General features: G+C 56.1%; 1 protein-coding gene across 1 annotated transcript in view; it reads left to right on the top strand.

The window, feature by feature from the left end:
- The window catches only part of SPTBN4 (spectrin beta, non-erythrocytic 4), a 72,196-nt gene extending 57,297 nt beyond the window's left edge, over nt 1–14,899 (top strand). The window contains exons 23-36 of the mRNA XM_028095669.2: nt 2,390–2,668; nt 2,761–2,891; nt 3,759–3,963; nt 4,359–4,739; nt 5,698–5,942; nt 8,048–8,186; nt 8,283–8,367; nt 8,722–8,918; nt 9,433–10,052; nt 11,053–11,122; nt 11,702–11,994; nt 13,174–13,347; nt 13,493–13,535; nt 14,741–14,899. Coding sequence (XP_027951470.1) covers nt 2,390–2,668; nt 2,761–2,891; nt 3,759–3,963; nt 4,359–4,739; nt 5,698–5,942; nt 8,048–8,186; nt 8,283–8,367; nt 8,722–8,918; nt 9,433–10,052; nt 11,053–11,122; nt 11,702–11,994; nt 13,174–13,347; nt 13,493–13,535; nt 14,741–14,899 — 3,021 coding nt within the window. The remainder of the gene's footprint in view (nt 1–2,389; nt 2,669–2,760; nt 2,892–3,758; nt 3,964–4,358; nt 4,740–5,697; nt 5,943–8,047; nt 8,187–8,282; nt 8,368–8,721; nt 8,919–9,432; nt 10,053–11,052; nt 11,123–11,701; nt 11,995–13,173; nt 13,348–13,492; nt 13,536–14,740) is intronic.
- The last annotated feature ends 299 nt before the right edge of the window (nt 14,900–15,198 follow it).

The raw sequence follows: 15,198 nt of genomic DNA on the forward strand, positions 1-15,198 counted from the left end.
GTAGGACACATTTGGAGACACATGAGAGAAAACAGCTCAAAGTGGTTAAAGCCAAAATTTGTTGGCTCTTGTGATTGAGAAGAGTGTGGACAGCAGGTATAGATGCATCCAGGTACTTCCATGCTGTCATGAATCTCACAGCTCCATTATGTGTGTGTGTGTTTCTGTTAGCTTTGTTCTCAGGCCAACTCTCTCCTCTCCTGATGGTAAAAGACCTCCAACAGATTCAAGTGTACATCCCACTTGAGAGGAGAGAATTTCTCTCTCTCATTAATTTCAGCAAGTCCCAGGGATAACTCTTATTGGCTCAGCTTGAATCATGTGCCCATCCCTAACTAATGGTGGCCAGGGATTTAGACTGTTCTGTTGGCCTGGTCTGGACTCAGGGCCCACTATTGGAACCTGCAGATGGAGTCAGCCTTCACTTAATTACATGGGCTGAGAAGGGGTACAAGGGGGTTCCCCAGAGGAAAGTCAAGGTGCCGTGAGTAACAGTAAGGAGAATGGCTTACTGGACAAGGAAAAAGAAAAGGAACAAGTAGGAACTCAAACCACCCATAGGGAGAAAGGACAGAGATGATCAGCGGAAGAGCGTGGACTCCTGATGGTATCCACTCCACTCGTGGTGGGGGAGCTCTTGAGCACCTAAGATCTCTGGATCTCTTCACCTCCTGGGCCTCAGTTCCACCTCTAAACAAGTAGAGCTGCTCTAGAGCAGTGGTTTTCAAATCACTTAGAGGAACTTTCTGGGCAAAGCAACTCCTTCACCGAAGCCCAGTGTAAGACACATGAGAGAGAAATACTATTACTAATTACACGTTGATAAAGACTGACTGTGTGCCAGGTATGGTCATAGGAGGTTGTATGTGGGCTTTTTAAATTTAATCCCCACAATAACCCTATCAGATGAGTATTCTCGTTCCTCCCCTTTACCAAAAAATATGAGTTGGGAGAATGGGCACTGAAGGATGGTGGGGAGGTGGGCTTACAAATGATTCGTCAAAGGTTTTTGACCATGCTGCCCTAGCTGGAGTTCTTTAAGAGGCTGGAGGGGATTTTTTAGCTTTCGTTTTTCTCTTCTGATGAAAACACTCTTGACTGTATTTTTTTTAATTTTATGTATGTATGTGAGAGAGAGAGTGCATGCGCATGCGCATGAGCAGGGGGGGGCGGAGAGGGGCAGAAGAAGAGGGACAAGCAGACTCCTCGCTGAGTATGGACTTGATCCCAGGACCCTGAGGTCATGACCTGAGCGGAAGGCAGACGGTTAACAGACTGAGCCACCAGGCACACCAGAAGACACTCTTGACTGTTGACAGTGTTGGGGACAAGTAGAACTGGCCCATCCTTTTCACGGTTGAGGGAAGCAATCAAGTGCACTTCATCTTAACCCTGGGGGAGCTCCACTGTGCGTGCGTGCGCAGGAGCACTGAATGCCCCGGGTGGCCCGGAGCCAGAAGACTAACAGCAGTTACTGTATTATACAATATATTGTATTATATAATATACATATATTATAACATATGTAACTGTATTGTATAATACAGTTACTGTATTATAGTATTGACCGAGCACCTACTACGTGCCATGCACAGTTCTGAGTGCTCCAGGGTACAACAGCCCCACGAGGTGGACATTAAGCATGCCACCCCCGGCCAGGGGAAGTTGGCAAGTTCCCCAACCTCTCCGTGCCTCAGTTTCCCCGTCTGTAAAGTGAGACAGAGAACTGGAGCTGCAGTGAGGACTGGATGAGTGGCCACATCCTGCAAAGCCCTTGCTTAGCCAAGTGCCTGGCAGGTGGCAGGCGCTCAGGGTCACCTATTACCACCTCCATTTGCAAGTCGAGGAAACTGAGGCACAGGAGAAGCTAAGTAAGGTGTGCACCAACTACAGAGCTGGTTGAGGGAACCTTCGGGGCTGATGGAAGTGTTCCATATCCTGCCCTGGGTACGCGGTGTACCCACGTATAAATATGTTGACCTGTACCCGGAAGATGTGCACACCTCACGGCATGTGAGTTCTACACCCACTGCCCCCAGCAGTCTGATTCTCAGCCTGTTTCGGCCATTAAGGGGTATCTTACACCGCCAGGCGTCTTGGTTGAGAGTACAGTGTCGGGAGCCTGTGTCCTGTGTGGCCCCCTTACTAAGTGCTTGTTCCCCGGCGATGAACGGCGCCTCTCGGTGCCCGTTTTCCCACCGGCAACATGGGGGTGTGAGTGAGCGAGGAACGGCAAACTGCTTAAGCGGTGCCTAAGGCGGGGGGTAGGGGCGATCTGCGGCGGCTTCTGATTCCCTCGGTGTGCTGTGCGAGTCTCCGAGGCGCTCGCGGCCCCCCGCTGGGCCTCGGAGCGCCCCTCTCCACCCCCACCCCCACCTCTCGCCCCCAGGGCCTGCGGCGGGAGATCCAGGCGCACGGGCCGCGGCTGGAGGAGGTGCTGGAGCGCGCGGGCGCGCTGGCATCGCTGCGCAGCCCCGAGGCGGAGGCCGTGCGCCGCGGCCAGGAGCAGCTGCAGGGCGCTTGGGCCGGACTGCGGGAGGCGGCCGAGCGGCGGCAGCAGGTGCTGGACGCCGCCTTCCAGGTGGAGCAGTACTACTTCGACGTGGCCGAGGTGGAGGCGTGGCTGGGCGAGCAGGAGCTGCTCATGATGAGTGAGGACAAGGGCAAGGTGCGCCCGGGCCGGGGGGTGTGGGGGGCCGGGGGGCACTGGAGCCCGGGGCCGGCCGCTGCCGCCTCATCGCGGGCGCCGTGTGCCCCCAGGACGAACAGAGCACCCTGCAGCTGCTCAAGAAGCACCTGCAGCTGGAGCAGGGCGTGGAGAACTACGAGGAAAGCATCGCGCAGCTGTCGCGCCAGTGCCGGGCGCTGTTGGAGATGGGGCACCCGGACAGGTGGGCGGGCGGGGGGCGGGGGATTGGGGCCAGGCGGGGGCGGGGCCAGTTCTTAAGGAATGATCCGGAAGGATCTGAAGCTTCACTATTGGAAATTGGGACACAGCCCGAATTGGACATTGGGGTGGGAGGGGCGCTCACTGCCAAGAGCTGGAGCCCTGGGATTTCAGCATGTGGGTGGGGTGGCGAATGGAGGGGCAGTGCCCCAGGGATGGTTGAGAGGGTGGGGCCAGGGGTATTGGGATTTCAGTGTAGGGGTGGGAGGTGATGTCTCAGACTGAGGAGAGAAGGAAGAGCTCAGGACAGGGAAGGGTCCTCTTCCTACCCAGTATCTGGGAGGACAGAAAAGCTCGGAGTGCGGTGATTGGGCATAGCCTGATACCTCCTGGGTGGCCAGGCATGGGGCCTCCCTGAGGCCAGGAGTAGGGGCCATATCTGGGAGTCCTGGGCTAGGGGTGAGACCTGGGAGAGGGCACAGGGCTAGACCTCTGTCCTCCAGAGCCAGGAGATGGCCTGGAGGTGAAATGGGTTGGCTGGAGACCCAAGTAGGGAGTCAGCAGCCCCACTCAGGTCCCTGGAGGGGCAGGGAGAGGGACCACAGAGAGGCTGGGGGAAGAGGGAGCAGTGAACTTGTCAAGCTTAGGGAAGCAAAGTTTTCCCCGGAGTGCTCAGCTGCAGGTATTGGGTTCACTGAATCCAAGCCTTGCAGAAAACAGAGTCCCCCGCGAAGGAGTCTGAGCAGATACTACTCTGGCTGAAGGTTCAGAGGACACACAGCCTTGCCCCGAGAGGGGGGTGCCAGGGGGTCACAGCTCTGTCCTGGAAGTCTCAGGGGGCTCCGTCCCTGCCCCTCCCTGTCCCCATCAGCGAGCAGATCAGCCGGCGGCAGTCTCAAGTGGACCGTCTATACGTGGCGCTCAAAGAACTGGGGGAGGAGCGCAGGGTGGGCCTGGAGCAGCAGTATTGGCTGTACCAGCTCAGCCGCCAGGTGGATGAGCTCGAGCACTGGATTGCGGAGAAGGAGGTGGTGGCTGGCTCGCCTGAGCTCGGCCAGGACTTCGAGCACGTCACGGTGAGCATCATTAGTAATAATATTGGTACCGGTGGCTACTGTGTATGCTACTAAGGTTCTCCGGGCCTCAGTTTCCCTAGCTGTAATGTGAGGATAATAATAGCCCCCACCGCCTGGCTCTTTTGTGAGCCCAAAGATTCGCGCTAGCGTAAAGCGCTTAGGACAATACTCAGCACACACAATGCCTAACAGAGGAAGTGTTAGTTACTATCATCTGGTTGTTTTCTTGTTGCTATTATTGCTACAGAGTAAGTGCTCCTGAAGGGTTAGGTATTACTTTTCATCATGACGGTCATCGCCAGCATGATTATTAGTCCTCTTACCTGCTACAAGATGGTGGACTGGAGGGGGCTTGTGTGCGCGGACCTTTGCCCATGCCGTATTCCCGGGGGCAGGTGCTGCAGGAGAAATTCTCAGAGTTTGCCAATGAGACGGGCACCGCAGGGCGGGAGCGGCTGGCGGCAGTGAACCAGATGGTGGATGAACTGATCGAGTGCGGCCACACAGCGGCGGCCACTATGGCTGAGTGGAAGGACGGGCTGAACGAGGCCTGGGCTGAGCTGCTGGAGCTTATGGGCACTCGGGCCCAGCTGCTGGCTGCCTCTAGGGAGCTGCATAAGTTCTTCAGCGATGCCCGAGAGCTTCAGGGACAGATCGAGGAAAAGCGGAGGCGACTGCCCCGCCTGACCGCCCCGCCTGAGCCGAGACCCAGCGCCAGTTCCATGCAGCGGACCCTGCGCGCCTTTGAGCATGACCTGCAGCTCCTCGTGTCCCAGGTGGGCAGGTGGGAGGGCCTGGACGGCGTGGCCAAGGGGTGTTGGGCAGAAGAGCAGGCAAAAATCCGGCTGTAGAGCGGGTGGAAATTAGACAGTGGAGCAGGTGAAAACAGATCAGGAAACAGGCAGAAGCGAGATGATGGGGCAAATAGAAAACCCACTGATTGCATGGTGCCTAGAAGTCAGACGGTGTCCGGAAAAGGTGGCCGAGTGTGTCTGATAGAAATGAGACAGTGTTTCCAGTGGAGCCTGGGCAGGGGTTCTCCTAGAAACTGTGAAGGGAATCTTACCCAAACCCAGATGGAGAGCCTAAAGGAAACTTCAGAGGCTTCAGAGAAATTTGGCGGTGGGGCAGATAGAAATTAGATAGCAGGTCTCTGATGGAAATCATATGATTTTCCTGCAAGAAATTTGATGGGGGGTGGAATGTAATGGACACGGCAACGGAGCTAATAGAAATCAGGCTGTGGGTCTGACAGGAATTGGGAGGCGGATCTGAGAAATCAGATGGAAATGAGGCTGTGGGCGTAATAGAACCCCCACGGCCGAACTGGGGAAATTGGGCTTCGGTCCAGCAGAAGGCAGAAACAGGACAGTCATCTTTAGGTGAACCATCCAGATGACTGTTAGGAATCAGGCAGAGAGATTGATAGTGATTAGGTGGTGGATCTTATAGAAATAGGGCAGCCACTCCAAAATAAATCAGGCAGTTGAACCAGTAGAGTGAGCAGTGGGGTCTGCTAGAACTCACGTGGCAGAACCAATAGAAATTGAGCAGGAGACCCAATAGGAACTGAGTAGCCATTCTGAAGGAAATTGGGCGGTAGGTAGTGACAAGAGGGACACAGTTGTGGGATCATGAGGGTGCGAGCAACTGGCACCCAGCTAGCTGATGGAAGGAGGGCGGAGCCTGGACCCCATGGAGGGGCCCCGGGGCTGGACCTGGCATCCCCCGCAGGTGCGGCAGCTCCAGGAGGGGGCAGCCCAGCTGCGGACAGTGTACGCTGGGGAGCATGCAGAGGCCATTGCCAGCCGGGAGCAGGAGGTGCTGCAGGGCTGGAAGGAGCTGCTGACCGCCTGTGAGGACGCCCGCCTGCACGTCAGCTCCACGGCTGATGCCCTGCGATTCCACAGCCAGGCCCGTGACCTGCTCTCCTGGATGGATGGCATCGCCAGCCAGATCGGGGCAGCCGACAAGCCCAGGTGCCCCTCTTCCCACCTCGGGCTTCCTACTGGCCACCCCCAGCCCGTGAGCCGCCCCCTTCCCGTGAGAAATCATAATAGCCAATACCTGGGGGGCACCTGGGTGTGAGGCACTGTACTAAATGCTTCACGTGTATTAGGACCCCTTGTCAGGCCTGGCCTTGGTGACTCAGAGCGCAGGGCATCCTCCTGCCTTCTGATCTTCCCCGTTGCCCACCACTGCCCTCCCCGTGGGATGGGCTGCAGCCAGGGTAGGGACAGCGACGTGTGGGACTGTATTTGTGGCTTAACCTAGTGGGTAGCAGGCACTGATGAAGTGATGGTGAGTTGGGTAAAGTTTTGGGGGAAAGGTTTTCCAGGTGGAGGGATAGCAAGTGCAAAGACCCTGAGGTAGACTGTGGTCATGCGTGTTTGAGGAAGAGCCAGACCATCATTATGGCTGGATGGAGTGAGTGAGGTGGGGGATTAGCGGAAGGTCACTCCAGATGCCCTGTGGCAGAGTAAGGAGAGCAAAGTGTAGAAATAGGTGGACCAGGAGGCCACTGCTATAGCCAGGTGAGAGGTAGGGGTGGCTTGGTCTAGTGTGATGGTTGTAGAGATGGGGAGAAGTGATTTATTTTAGGGATTAACATCTTTTCATTATGAAAAATTTCAAATATACACAGAAGTAGCAGTAACGGTTAGTGACCCCCCCCCCAATGTGGAGAGTAAACAGCCATCAACATCTGGCCCAACCTCTTTCATCTATGCTCCCCGACTCCCCCACCACCCCTTGCTCAGTTCTTTTTTATTTAAGATTTTATTTATTTATTTGACAGAGAGAGACACAGCGAGAGAGGGAACACAAGCAGGGGGAGTGGGAGAGGGAGAAGCAGGCTTCCCGCCGAGCAAGGAGCCCGATGTGGGGCTCGATCCCAGGACCCCGGGACCATGACCTGAGCCGAAGCAGACGCTTAATGACTGAGCCACCCAGGCGCCCCTCACTGAGTTCTTTTAAAACAAAATCTCAGGTTTCACATCATTTTGCAGGGTGTTTTAAAGTTATAAATGTCCAGTGTGACTGATGGATTAGCTTCAGGGGCTGAGAGGAAAAAAAAGGAGGCGTTATGGATGAATGATGGGTGAATTTACTGAGATGGAGAACTTCAGGGGAGGGCACTTTTAGGAAATAGGAGAGAATCAGAGAGATCATTCTAGACATACCAAGTCTTAGGTAGGCATCATTATGATGCGGGACCTTCAGAAATAAGTTTGGACCAAAAGAAAAGAAAAAAGTTTGGACGTATTAAGTCTTATAAAGTGATACTTGCTGACTAGTGGGACCTTCAGAAATTTGGGATTTGTTTCGGACATATGATAGCTGAGAACAGTCCAATGGTTATATAATGCAAGCCATAAATATGAGCCACGTAGAGAATTTAAGATTTTCTTGTAACGGCATCAAAAAAAGTACAAAGAAGCAAGTGAAAATTAATTTTAGTAATTCATTTTGTTTAACCCCTTATGCCCCAAATATTATCACTTCAATATGTAGTCAAAATTAAAATTCCTGAGGGGCGCCTGGCCGGCTCAGTCGGTAGAGCATGTGACTCTTGATCTTGGAGTCATGAGTTCAAGCCCCACGTTGGGGGTAGAGTTTACTTTTAAAAAAATTTAAAAATATTAAAAAAAAAATAAAAGTATCAAGATATTTTACTGTCCTCAAAATATGGTGTGTACTTTACATTTCCACACTAGTTCAGACTAGCCACATTTCTAGTGCTGCGTTGCTTACCCATGTCTCATGGCTACCTACCATTTGGATAGCACAGACGTAGAATATTCAGATCACTGACTAGTGGAGCCTTCAGAGGTATAGCTTTAAAAAAAATTAGGGAAAAAAATGGACCTTGAAATCTGAAGCTAGAATCATCAAAGTGTGACATTCTAGCACCTTGAAAAAAGTTGGAATCACTGAGTCAGTGAAGAACCTTGGCCCCTCCGAGCCTGGTCTAAGAAGGTGGGTGTCGTGTCCCAAGGTGCTCAGGGATTGGGGCTCCTTGGGAGTTGCATCTGTCATAGCGGCTACCTGAGACTCAGATTCCCACCCCCGGCCACCACCGTAGGGACGTGTCATCAGTAGAGGTGCTCATGAACTACCACCAGGGCCTGAAGACGGAGCTGGAGGCCCGGGTGCCCGAGCTGACAGCCTGCCAGGAGCTGGGGCGCTCTCTGCTGCTCAACAAGAGTGCCATGGCTGATGAGGTGGGAAGGGGCACTGCCGGGGGTCCCCCTCTGCCCTTGTGCCCATTGTGGTGGGAGCCGCCCTTGACGCGTTTCCTACCCGTGCGCCACTGCCAGATCCAGGCACAGCTGGACAAGCTGGGAACCAGGAAGGAAGAGGTGTCAGACAAGTGGGACCGCCATTGGGAATGGCTGCAGCAGAGTGAGTGGGGGCCCAGACACACAGGGCTCAAGGGCACAGGGACGCGCTCCGGCGTGTTTGGAAAGGCCCGGAGGGTGACACAGCATGCAGGGTGCCCTGCAGCAAACATGAAGGCCTGGGAGGGTGGACAGGAAGACTGCCTTGCCATTGCATCCCTGGTGGCAGACACCTAGGGGAGAAGCCGGTGCCCTCAGAGATACGCCCAGCCCCCCCTCAGTCCTGCAGAGCCCAGAGTGGTCAGGGCTGGGAGACAGGAAGCCGGAGGGTGTGGAGGGCCAGAGAAAACAGCCAGCACCCTGTGAAGGGCCCGCAGGTGCCGCCCCCATCACTCTTACCCCCAGTGTCTCCCCTCAGTGCTGGAAGTGCACCAGTTTGCCCAGGAGGCGGTGGTGGCCGATGCCTGGCTGACTGCCCAAGAGCCGCTCCTGCAGAGCCGGGAGCTGGGCAGCAGTGTGGACGAGGTGGAGCAGCTTATCCGGAGACACGAGGCCTTCCGCAAAGCGGCTGCTGCCTGGGAAGAAAGGTTCAGCTCCCTGCGGCGCCTGACCACGGTCAGCACCCCAGACCCTGCCCCAGCCAACCCCACACCCAGCCCTCTATGTGAGACAGACAGACTCAGCACTGTGTTGAGACTGATCCTTACTGGGCTCCCAGTCCAGTGGGGGAAGGGGGAACAGCCCTGTCACCAGCCCAGGGCTACGATGAGGGAAACATAAGGGGCTTTGGGGGAGCCCAGAATCGCTTGTCCTGGCTTAGGGGGCCCTGATCTGAGACTTGAAGAACGAGGAGAGAGGTCCTGGGTTGGGGGGACATTCAGGAAGGAGGCAGTGGGGGTCAGAAAGGCACCTAGACAAAGTGATGATTTAGCCGATTCTTAAAAGAACACTAAATGCCAAGGAAAATAGGAATTAAGTTTCCAGCAGGGAAAAGCATGGGCTCAGGACTGCACAGCCTTGCTTTTTCAATAATAGAAACTACTAAACTGAGCAGGGGAGGCAGACAACCCCCCCACACACACACACACACAAACGCCCCTCTACCTGACCCTGGCCCCTCCGTTCCCAGATAGAGAAACTCAAGGCGGAACAGAGCAAGCAGCCCCCCACCCCCCTGCTGGGGCGCAAGTTCTTTGGAGACCCCACGGAACTGGCGGCCAAGGCAGCGCCCCTCCTGCGGCCAGGGGGCTACGAGAGGGGCTTGGAGCCCCTGGCTCGCCGGGCCTCGGACACACTGTCGGCGGAGGTGCGGACCCGGGTGGGGTACGTGCGCCAGGAGCTCAAACCCGAGCGCCTCCAGCCGCGCATCGACCGGCTGCCGGAGATCCCGGGGAGGGTGGAGCCCCCGGCCCCGCCGGCCGCACCAGAGGATGCGGCGGAGACCTCCGGGGCCCTCGCGGCAGCGGAACAAGTCCGGCCGCGGCCGGAGCGCCAGGAGTCAGCTGACCGCACGGAGGAGCTGCCCAGGAGGCGGCGACCGGAGCGGCAGGAATCGGCCGATCAATCCGAGGAGGCTGCGCGGAGGCGGCGGCCAGAGCGGCAGGAGTCTGCGGAGCACGAGGCGGCACATAGCCTCACCCTGGGCCGCTACGAGCAGATGGAGCGGCGGCGCGAGCGGCGCGAGCGGCGGTTGGAGAGGCAGGAGTCCAGCGAACAGGAGACGCCGACCAGAGGGGAGCTGGCCAAGGGGTGAGGCCCCCGTGTGCCCGGAGAGTGAGGGAAAGGGGACGCAAAGAGTTCCTGGAGCCACGCAGGCCCAGTGGGGAGGGCGTCCAGGGCTCAGAACTGCTTAAGGTACTGTCCTGGTATCCGTTTTGCAGAGGGGGTAAGCTGGGGCTGAAAGAAGTTAGGAGAGGTACCTCTTGTCCCACAGCTAGGTGGCCTGGGCAGGAATTTTGTCCCCTCTGCCCCACAGTTTCTCTACTGGGCTAGTGGTGGAACCATCTTCTCCCTGACCAGAGATAAGACCCTTTATCGCAGTGTCAACCTTATAAACAGAAGACTTCTGTCATCTCCATTTTGTGGATGGGGACCCTAAGGCTCAGAAAGGGTAAATCACTCAGTTTGGACGAAGCAGGACTGGAACCCAGACCTTGCAGACCTCAGTGTTAACCAGAGTGTGCGGAGCAGATTGATCCAATCAGCTGCATCCCCAGAAAGAGGCCTTTGTTCAAATAGGTTTGGAAACAATGACTTCTTGACTCCTTTTTAATTTTTGTATATCATGAACAGTTGCTGAGTCCCCATTCAGCGTGTGGTTTGTGCTAGGGACAGCAGTGACCAAACCAGCCTCAGCCCTGCTTTGATGGAGATCACAGTCCAGTGGGGGAAACAGACTTGTCACAGGATAGTGATGACCCAGAATGATCAGGGCCGGGATAGGGCAAGTCCAGGGGGCTTGGGAGCTCAGGGGGTGGGTGGAAAAGGGCAGCATAAGGTTCAAAGGCTTGAAGGCACCAGTCTGCATTTTTCTCCGGTTAAAACTCAAAGGAGAGGTTCTGTCCTCCATTCCCCAGACATGTCCCAAGTACCTATGGTGTGTAAGGCATGCATCTCAGAAAGGCAACTGCAGAAGTGGACAGGGGCCTGGCATCTCAGGCTAAGAGGTGGAGGCTCCTCCAGCCAACCTGGCTGGTCCCTGGGAGAGGGCACCCCAGTTCCATTGGGTCTTTCGGCCTCCCCCTCCCAGGAAGGCCACCCTGGCTGACATTGTGGAGCAGCTGCAGGAGAAAGAAGCAGGCCCAGGGCTCCCTGTTGGGGTAAGTAGAGCCTCAGAATGGGTGGGGGTATGGGGAACCCTCTCCTCAGAGCAGGAATCAAGACCCAGAAACACCAATGCCTAACCCTGCTTCCCCCGGATCTGAACCCTGTAGAGATTCTCAGGGGATGATGGAGAGGTCCCCCAGATGCCGCTCACAATCTGAAAATTTCTCCTTTAGAAAGATAAGGCCACCAGCCTAAGGAGACTCCTACCCCCTCTACACACAGACTCCCCACTCTTCCCACATCTGTCCTGGGGTCTCAGATATCCTCACAGACAGCCACACACACACACACACAGAAGTCCCCGATTCCTGGGACACCAACGTGCCTGCACCGCCACCTCCACAGAGTTAGCGCTTTCCTCCCCAAGATCGAGAGCGATTCCAAACCTAGGAATCCTGACAGTCTCACTCCCAACACCGATGGGGCCCCTAAGAGTTAAGCCTCCAGCCCTGAGGTCCTCCCATACTCGCCTCCAAGACAGATGGGCCCCCCAGACCCGTGAGTCCCCCAGACAGATGGCCCCAACAGCCCCCCTATGGACAGCACCCCTCTCCCCCCCTCCCTTCACACAGCCGTCGCTGCCTCAGCCTCGCGAGCTTCCCCCAGGCCGCCTGCCCAACGGGCTTGAGCCGCCCGAGCGGACACCTCGGCCAGACCGGCCGCGGGCGCGGGACCGGCCCAAGCCGCGACGGCGGCCGCGGCCCAGAGAGGGTGGTGAGGGCGGGGGAAGCCGGCGCTCGCGCTCCGCCCCGGCTCAGGGCGGCTCCGCCCCCGCGCCTCCGCCACCGCCCACTCACACAGTGCAGCACGAGGGCTTCCTGCTGCGCAAGCGCGAGCTCGACGCTAACCGCAAGTCGTCCAACCGGTGAGCGTGTGGGCGGGGTTTTGGAAGGCGGGTCCCAAGCTCAGAGTATCCAATAAGTGAATAGATGGGGCCTGAGGAGGGGGGTGGTACTAAACTTCAGGGAAATCCAACGGGTGGTGGGAGCAGGCGGGGCCTGAAGAGGGGCGGGGTTTAACGTCAAAGACTCAAATCTATAAACTGGAGGAGCGGGACCTAAACTTAGTGTGTCCAATGGGCGAGAGGGTGGCGCTTAAAATGGGAGCCGGATCGGAAGAAAATGTTCGGAGTGCAAATAAGTTGCAAATCCAAACTCATAGCAATCAATTCAGGAGTTAACTAGAGCTAAGAGCCAGTCGGATATGGGGTCCGGTCTACAGGGTTCCAGTGGCTTGTGAGGTGCAGCCTGGGGAGGTCATCCAACCAATGAATGGGCTGGGCCCACCCTCCAAGTTTCAAATTGTTGCTGGGGTGGGCGGGAGAGGTCCAAAAAAGGGCAGAGCCCGAGCCCGAGCCTGAGGGCTGAGGTGGGGGGCGCATATAGGGGTCCAAAGAGTGATGTGCTTACTCTTGGAGTGTGGCTCATGGTTGTCCAACTGGTCCAGTTGGGAGGCTGAATCTGAGGAGAGGTGGAGCCAGAAAGGGAAGCGTTGGCCAATGAGCGGAGTGACGCCTGGACCCAAGATGTATGTGAAATGGGCAAAACAGGTTGAGATTTTGCCTTGAGGCAGTCTTTCTTCCTTGCGGTGAGGCCAAGGTGGTAATAAAGGGGCACCTAAGGTGTATTTCACTCTTGAGAGACTTCCTCCTCCACTGAGGCTTTGGCTGAATGGGGAGATAGGAAGACACTGGACCAATAGATCTCCTTTCACGGGATTCCATGGTCGGAGGAGGAGGGGCATGGAACATGCCCAAGCAAAGGCTTATGGAGAAGACAGCTTAAGTCTTGCCTTCAGGAGATTCAGCAAGGGGCGGGGGGATATGGAAGGGCAACCCCAGCGGGCTTGGAACCGAGAGTCTTAAGATTCTCCCCTCAGCTCAGGAACAGCCATAAGGAAGAGCACCCCAGCTTTAGGGCCCAACTAGGACAAAGGCCCAGAGGAAGGAAGAAGGGTCAGGCCTTTTCAGCCATGAAGGGTGTTAATGAAGAGTTCCCAGGCAGAGTGCTGTGACTCTGCCTTGAGCCCCATATCGTCGCCCCAGGTCGTGGGTGAGCCTGTACTGCGTGCTCAGCAAGGGGGAGCTGGGCTTCTACAAGGACGCCAAGGGCCCGGCGTCTGGGGGCACACACGGCGGGGAGCCACTGCTCAGCTTGCACAAGGCCACCAGCGAGGTGGCTAGTGACTACAAGAAAAAGAAGCACGTCTTCAAGCTCCAGTGAGCCCCCCAATGGGCAAGAGGGAGGGATTCTAGGCCCAACTTCCCCCTCCCAGCAATACCCTGCTCCCCTGGAGGCTGGTTGGTGGACGGGTGGGCCGGGCCCCTGCCCCAGATTCCCCAAGTCCTGTGTCCCCTCCTACAGGACCCAGGATGGCAGCGAGTTTTTGCTCCAGGCTAAAGATGAGGTGAGATCTGGTCCTTTCTCTCCCCTGTCCGGACCTCAAGAATTACCTGGCTAGCTGGTTCCTGGCCCAGAGCGGTGGAGCTGTGAGCCAGAAATACAAGCCAGAGTCACCAGGCTGTGATGGGAAAGCCCACTGGCGTGAGATCACAGAGGAAGTTCCTAACCTATGGGGGGGAGGGGCAGGGATCAGGAGGGCTGCCTGGAGGCCCCAGGACAACGTCCAACCTCCTTGCCTTGGCCTCTGAGATGACACTGGAAAGATAAGAGGTGGGAGTTAGCTAAAAAGGGATGATAGAGGCAGAGAGAACTGCCAAGTGCAGAGAACCAGAGGTGTGGAAACGCAAAACATTTAACTGTGCTGGTGGAGGGTTCAAGGAGGAAGGATCCCAGAAAGGTTCCCAGGGGCTGGATCTCAGAGCATTGTGGGCCATTTGGAGGAGGTTGGAGTTTGTCCTAAAGGCACTAGGGAGCCACGGCAGACTTTTGAGCAAGATCGGGGGTGCTGGAGATTACAGCGATGTATAAGAAAGATCCTTTGGCAACAATGTGCAGGGTAGACTGGGGGGAGGGAGAGGGAGGTATGGAGCCCAGGAGGCAACCAGGACAGGGACCCACGTGGGAAAGCACAAGGCTGGACCCCAGCTGGCCTGTGGGAGGAGAGGAGGTGGCTGAGGGTGAACCTTGGGACTGAGGCTAAGGGGAGGGGTCGGGAGGAGAAGCAGGCGTGGTGGTGGTTTAAAGAGATGTTGAAAACAATGCTTGTTATCTCGTTCATCCTTACAAGAGGCTTTGGAGTAGGCCTGTATTCTCTCCGTGCCTTCTTATTTTTAAAATGGGGATAAAAATAGTTTTCCATTCTAGGGTTCTTGTGAGAAGTAAGTAAGTTGATACATATAGAGCCACCTCCGTGGCCTGGTGAATGTCAGTGCTCTATAAATGTCTGCTGATGTTACTGGTTTTTTGTTGTTGTTTATCTCTATAGTGGGAATTTGATATAATTCTATTGCATAGGATTAAGTGAATTAACCCGAAGAAGCACTTAGAACAGAGCCTGGCACATATTAAGGGCTATGTAACTGCATTATTATTATTAACCCATTTAAGATTGGGAAGCTGAACTTCAGAGGGCAGTCCAATTGCAGGCTCATCTATTACACAGCCTCTCTTCTTCCAAATCCGGACTCTGTGCCCTGTTTCTCTCTCCAGGAGGAGATGAACGGCTGGCTGGAGGCTGTGGCCGCTTCCGTGGGAGAACACGCGGAGATCGCCCGCTGGGGACAGACACTACCCACCACGTCCTCTACAGACGAGGGCAACCCCAAGCGAGAGGCCGGGGAGCGCAGGGCCAGCGGGCGCCGGAAGTGACTTCCCAGCCCCTGGGCCTGACACACATCCCCGCCCCTTCTTTCCGCACTGTGGGCACAAAGACACTTTTTCTTCCGCAGGGGCGGGAGTCCCTGGTTCCACCGCCACTGCGGACGCGCCAAGATGGGCACTGTAAAGGAGGGGACTTCTGCACTCCAGGAAGTGGTGGGGGGATTGCTGCCCCTATAGCCATATCTCGGCCCCTTCCTGCTCGCCACCCCACCCCAGGTGCTGGGGCTCCATTATTTTTATGCAATAACTGAGTTGGGGGGGGCGGGTAAAGGGGCCAGCTGAGCCAA

The sequence above is a fragment of the Eumetopias jubatus genome, unplaced genomic scaffold (assembly GCF_037043125.1).
Source record: "Eumetopias jubatus isolate StellerSeaLion01/CBP00866 unplaced genomic scaffold, mEumJub1_p1.0 scaffold_10, whole genome shotgun sequence".
NCBI lineage: Eukaryota > Metazoa > Chordata > Mammalia > Carnivora > Otariidae > Eumetopias > Eumetopias jubatus.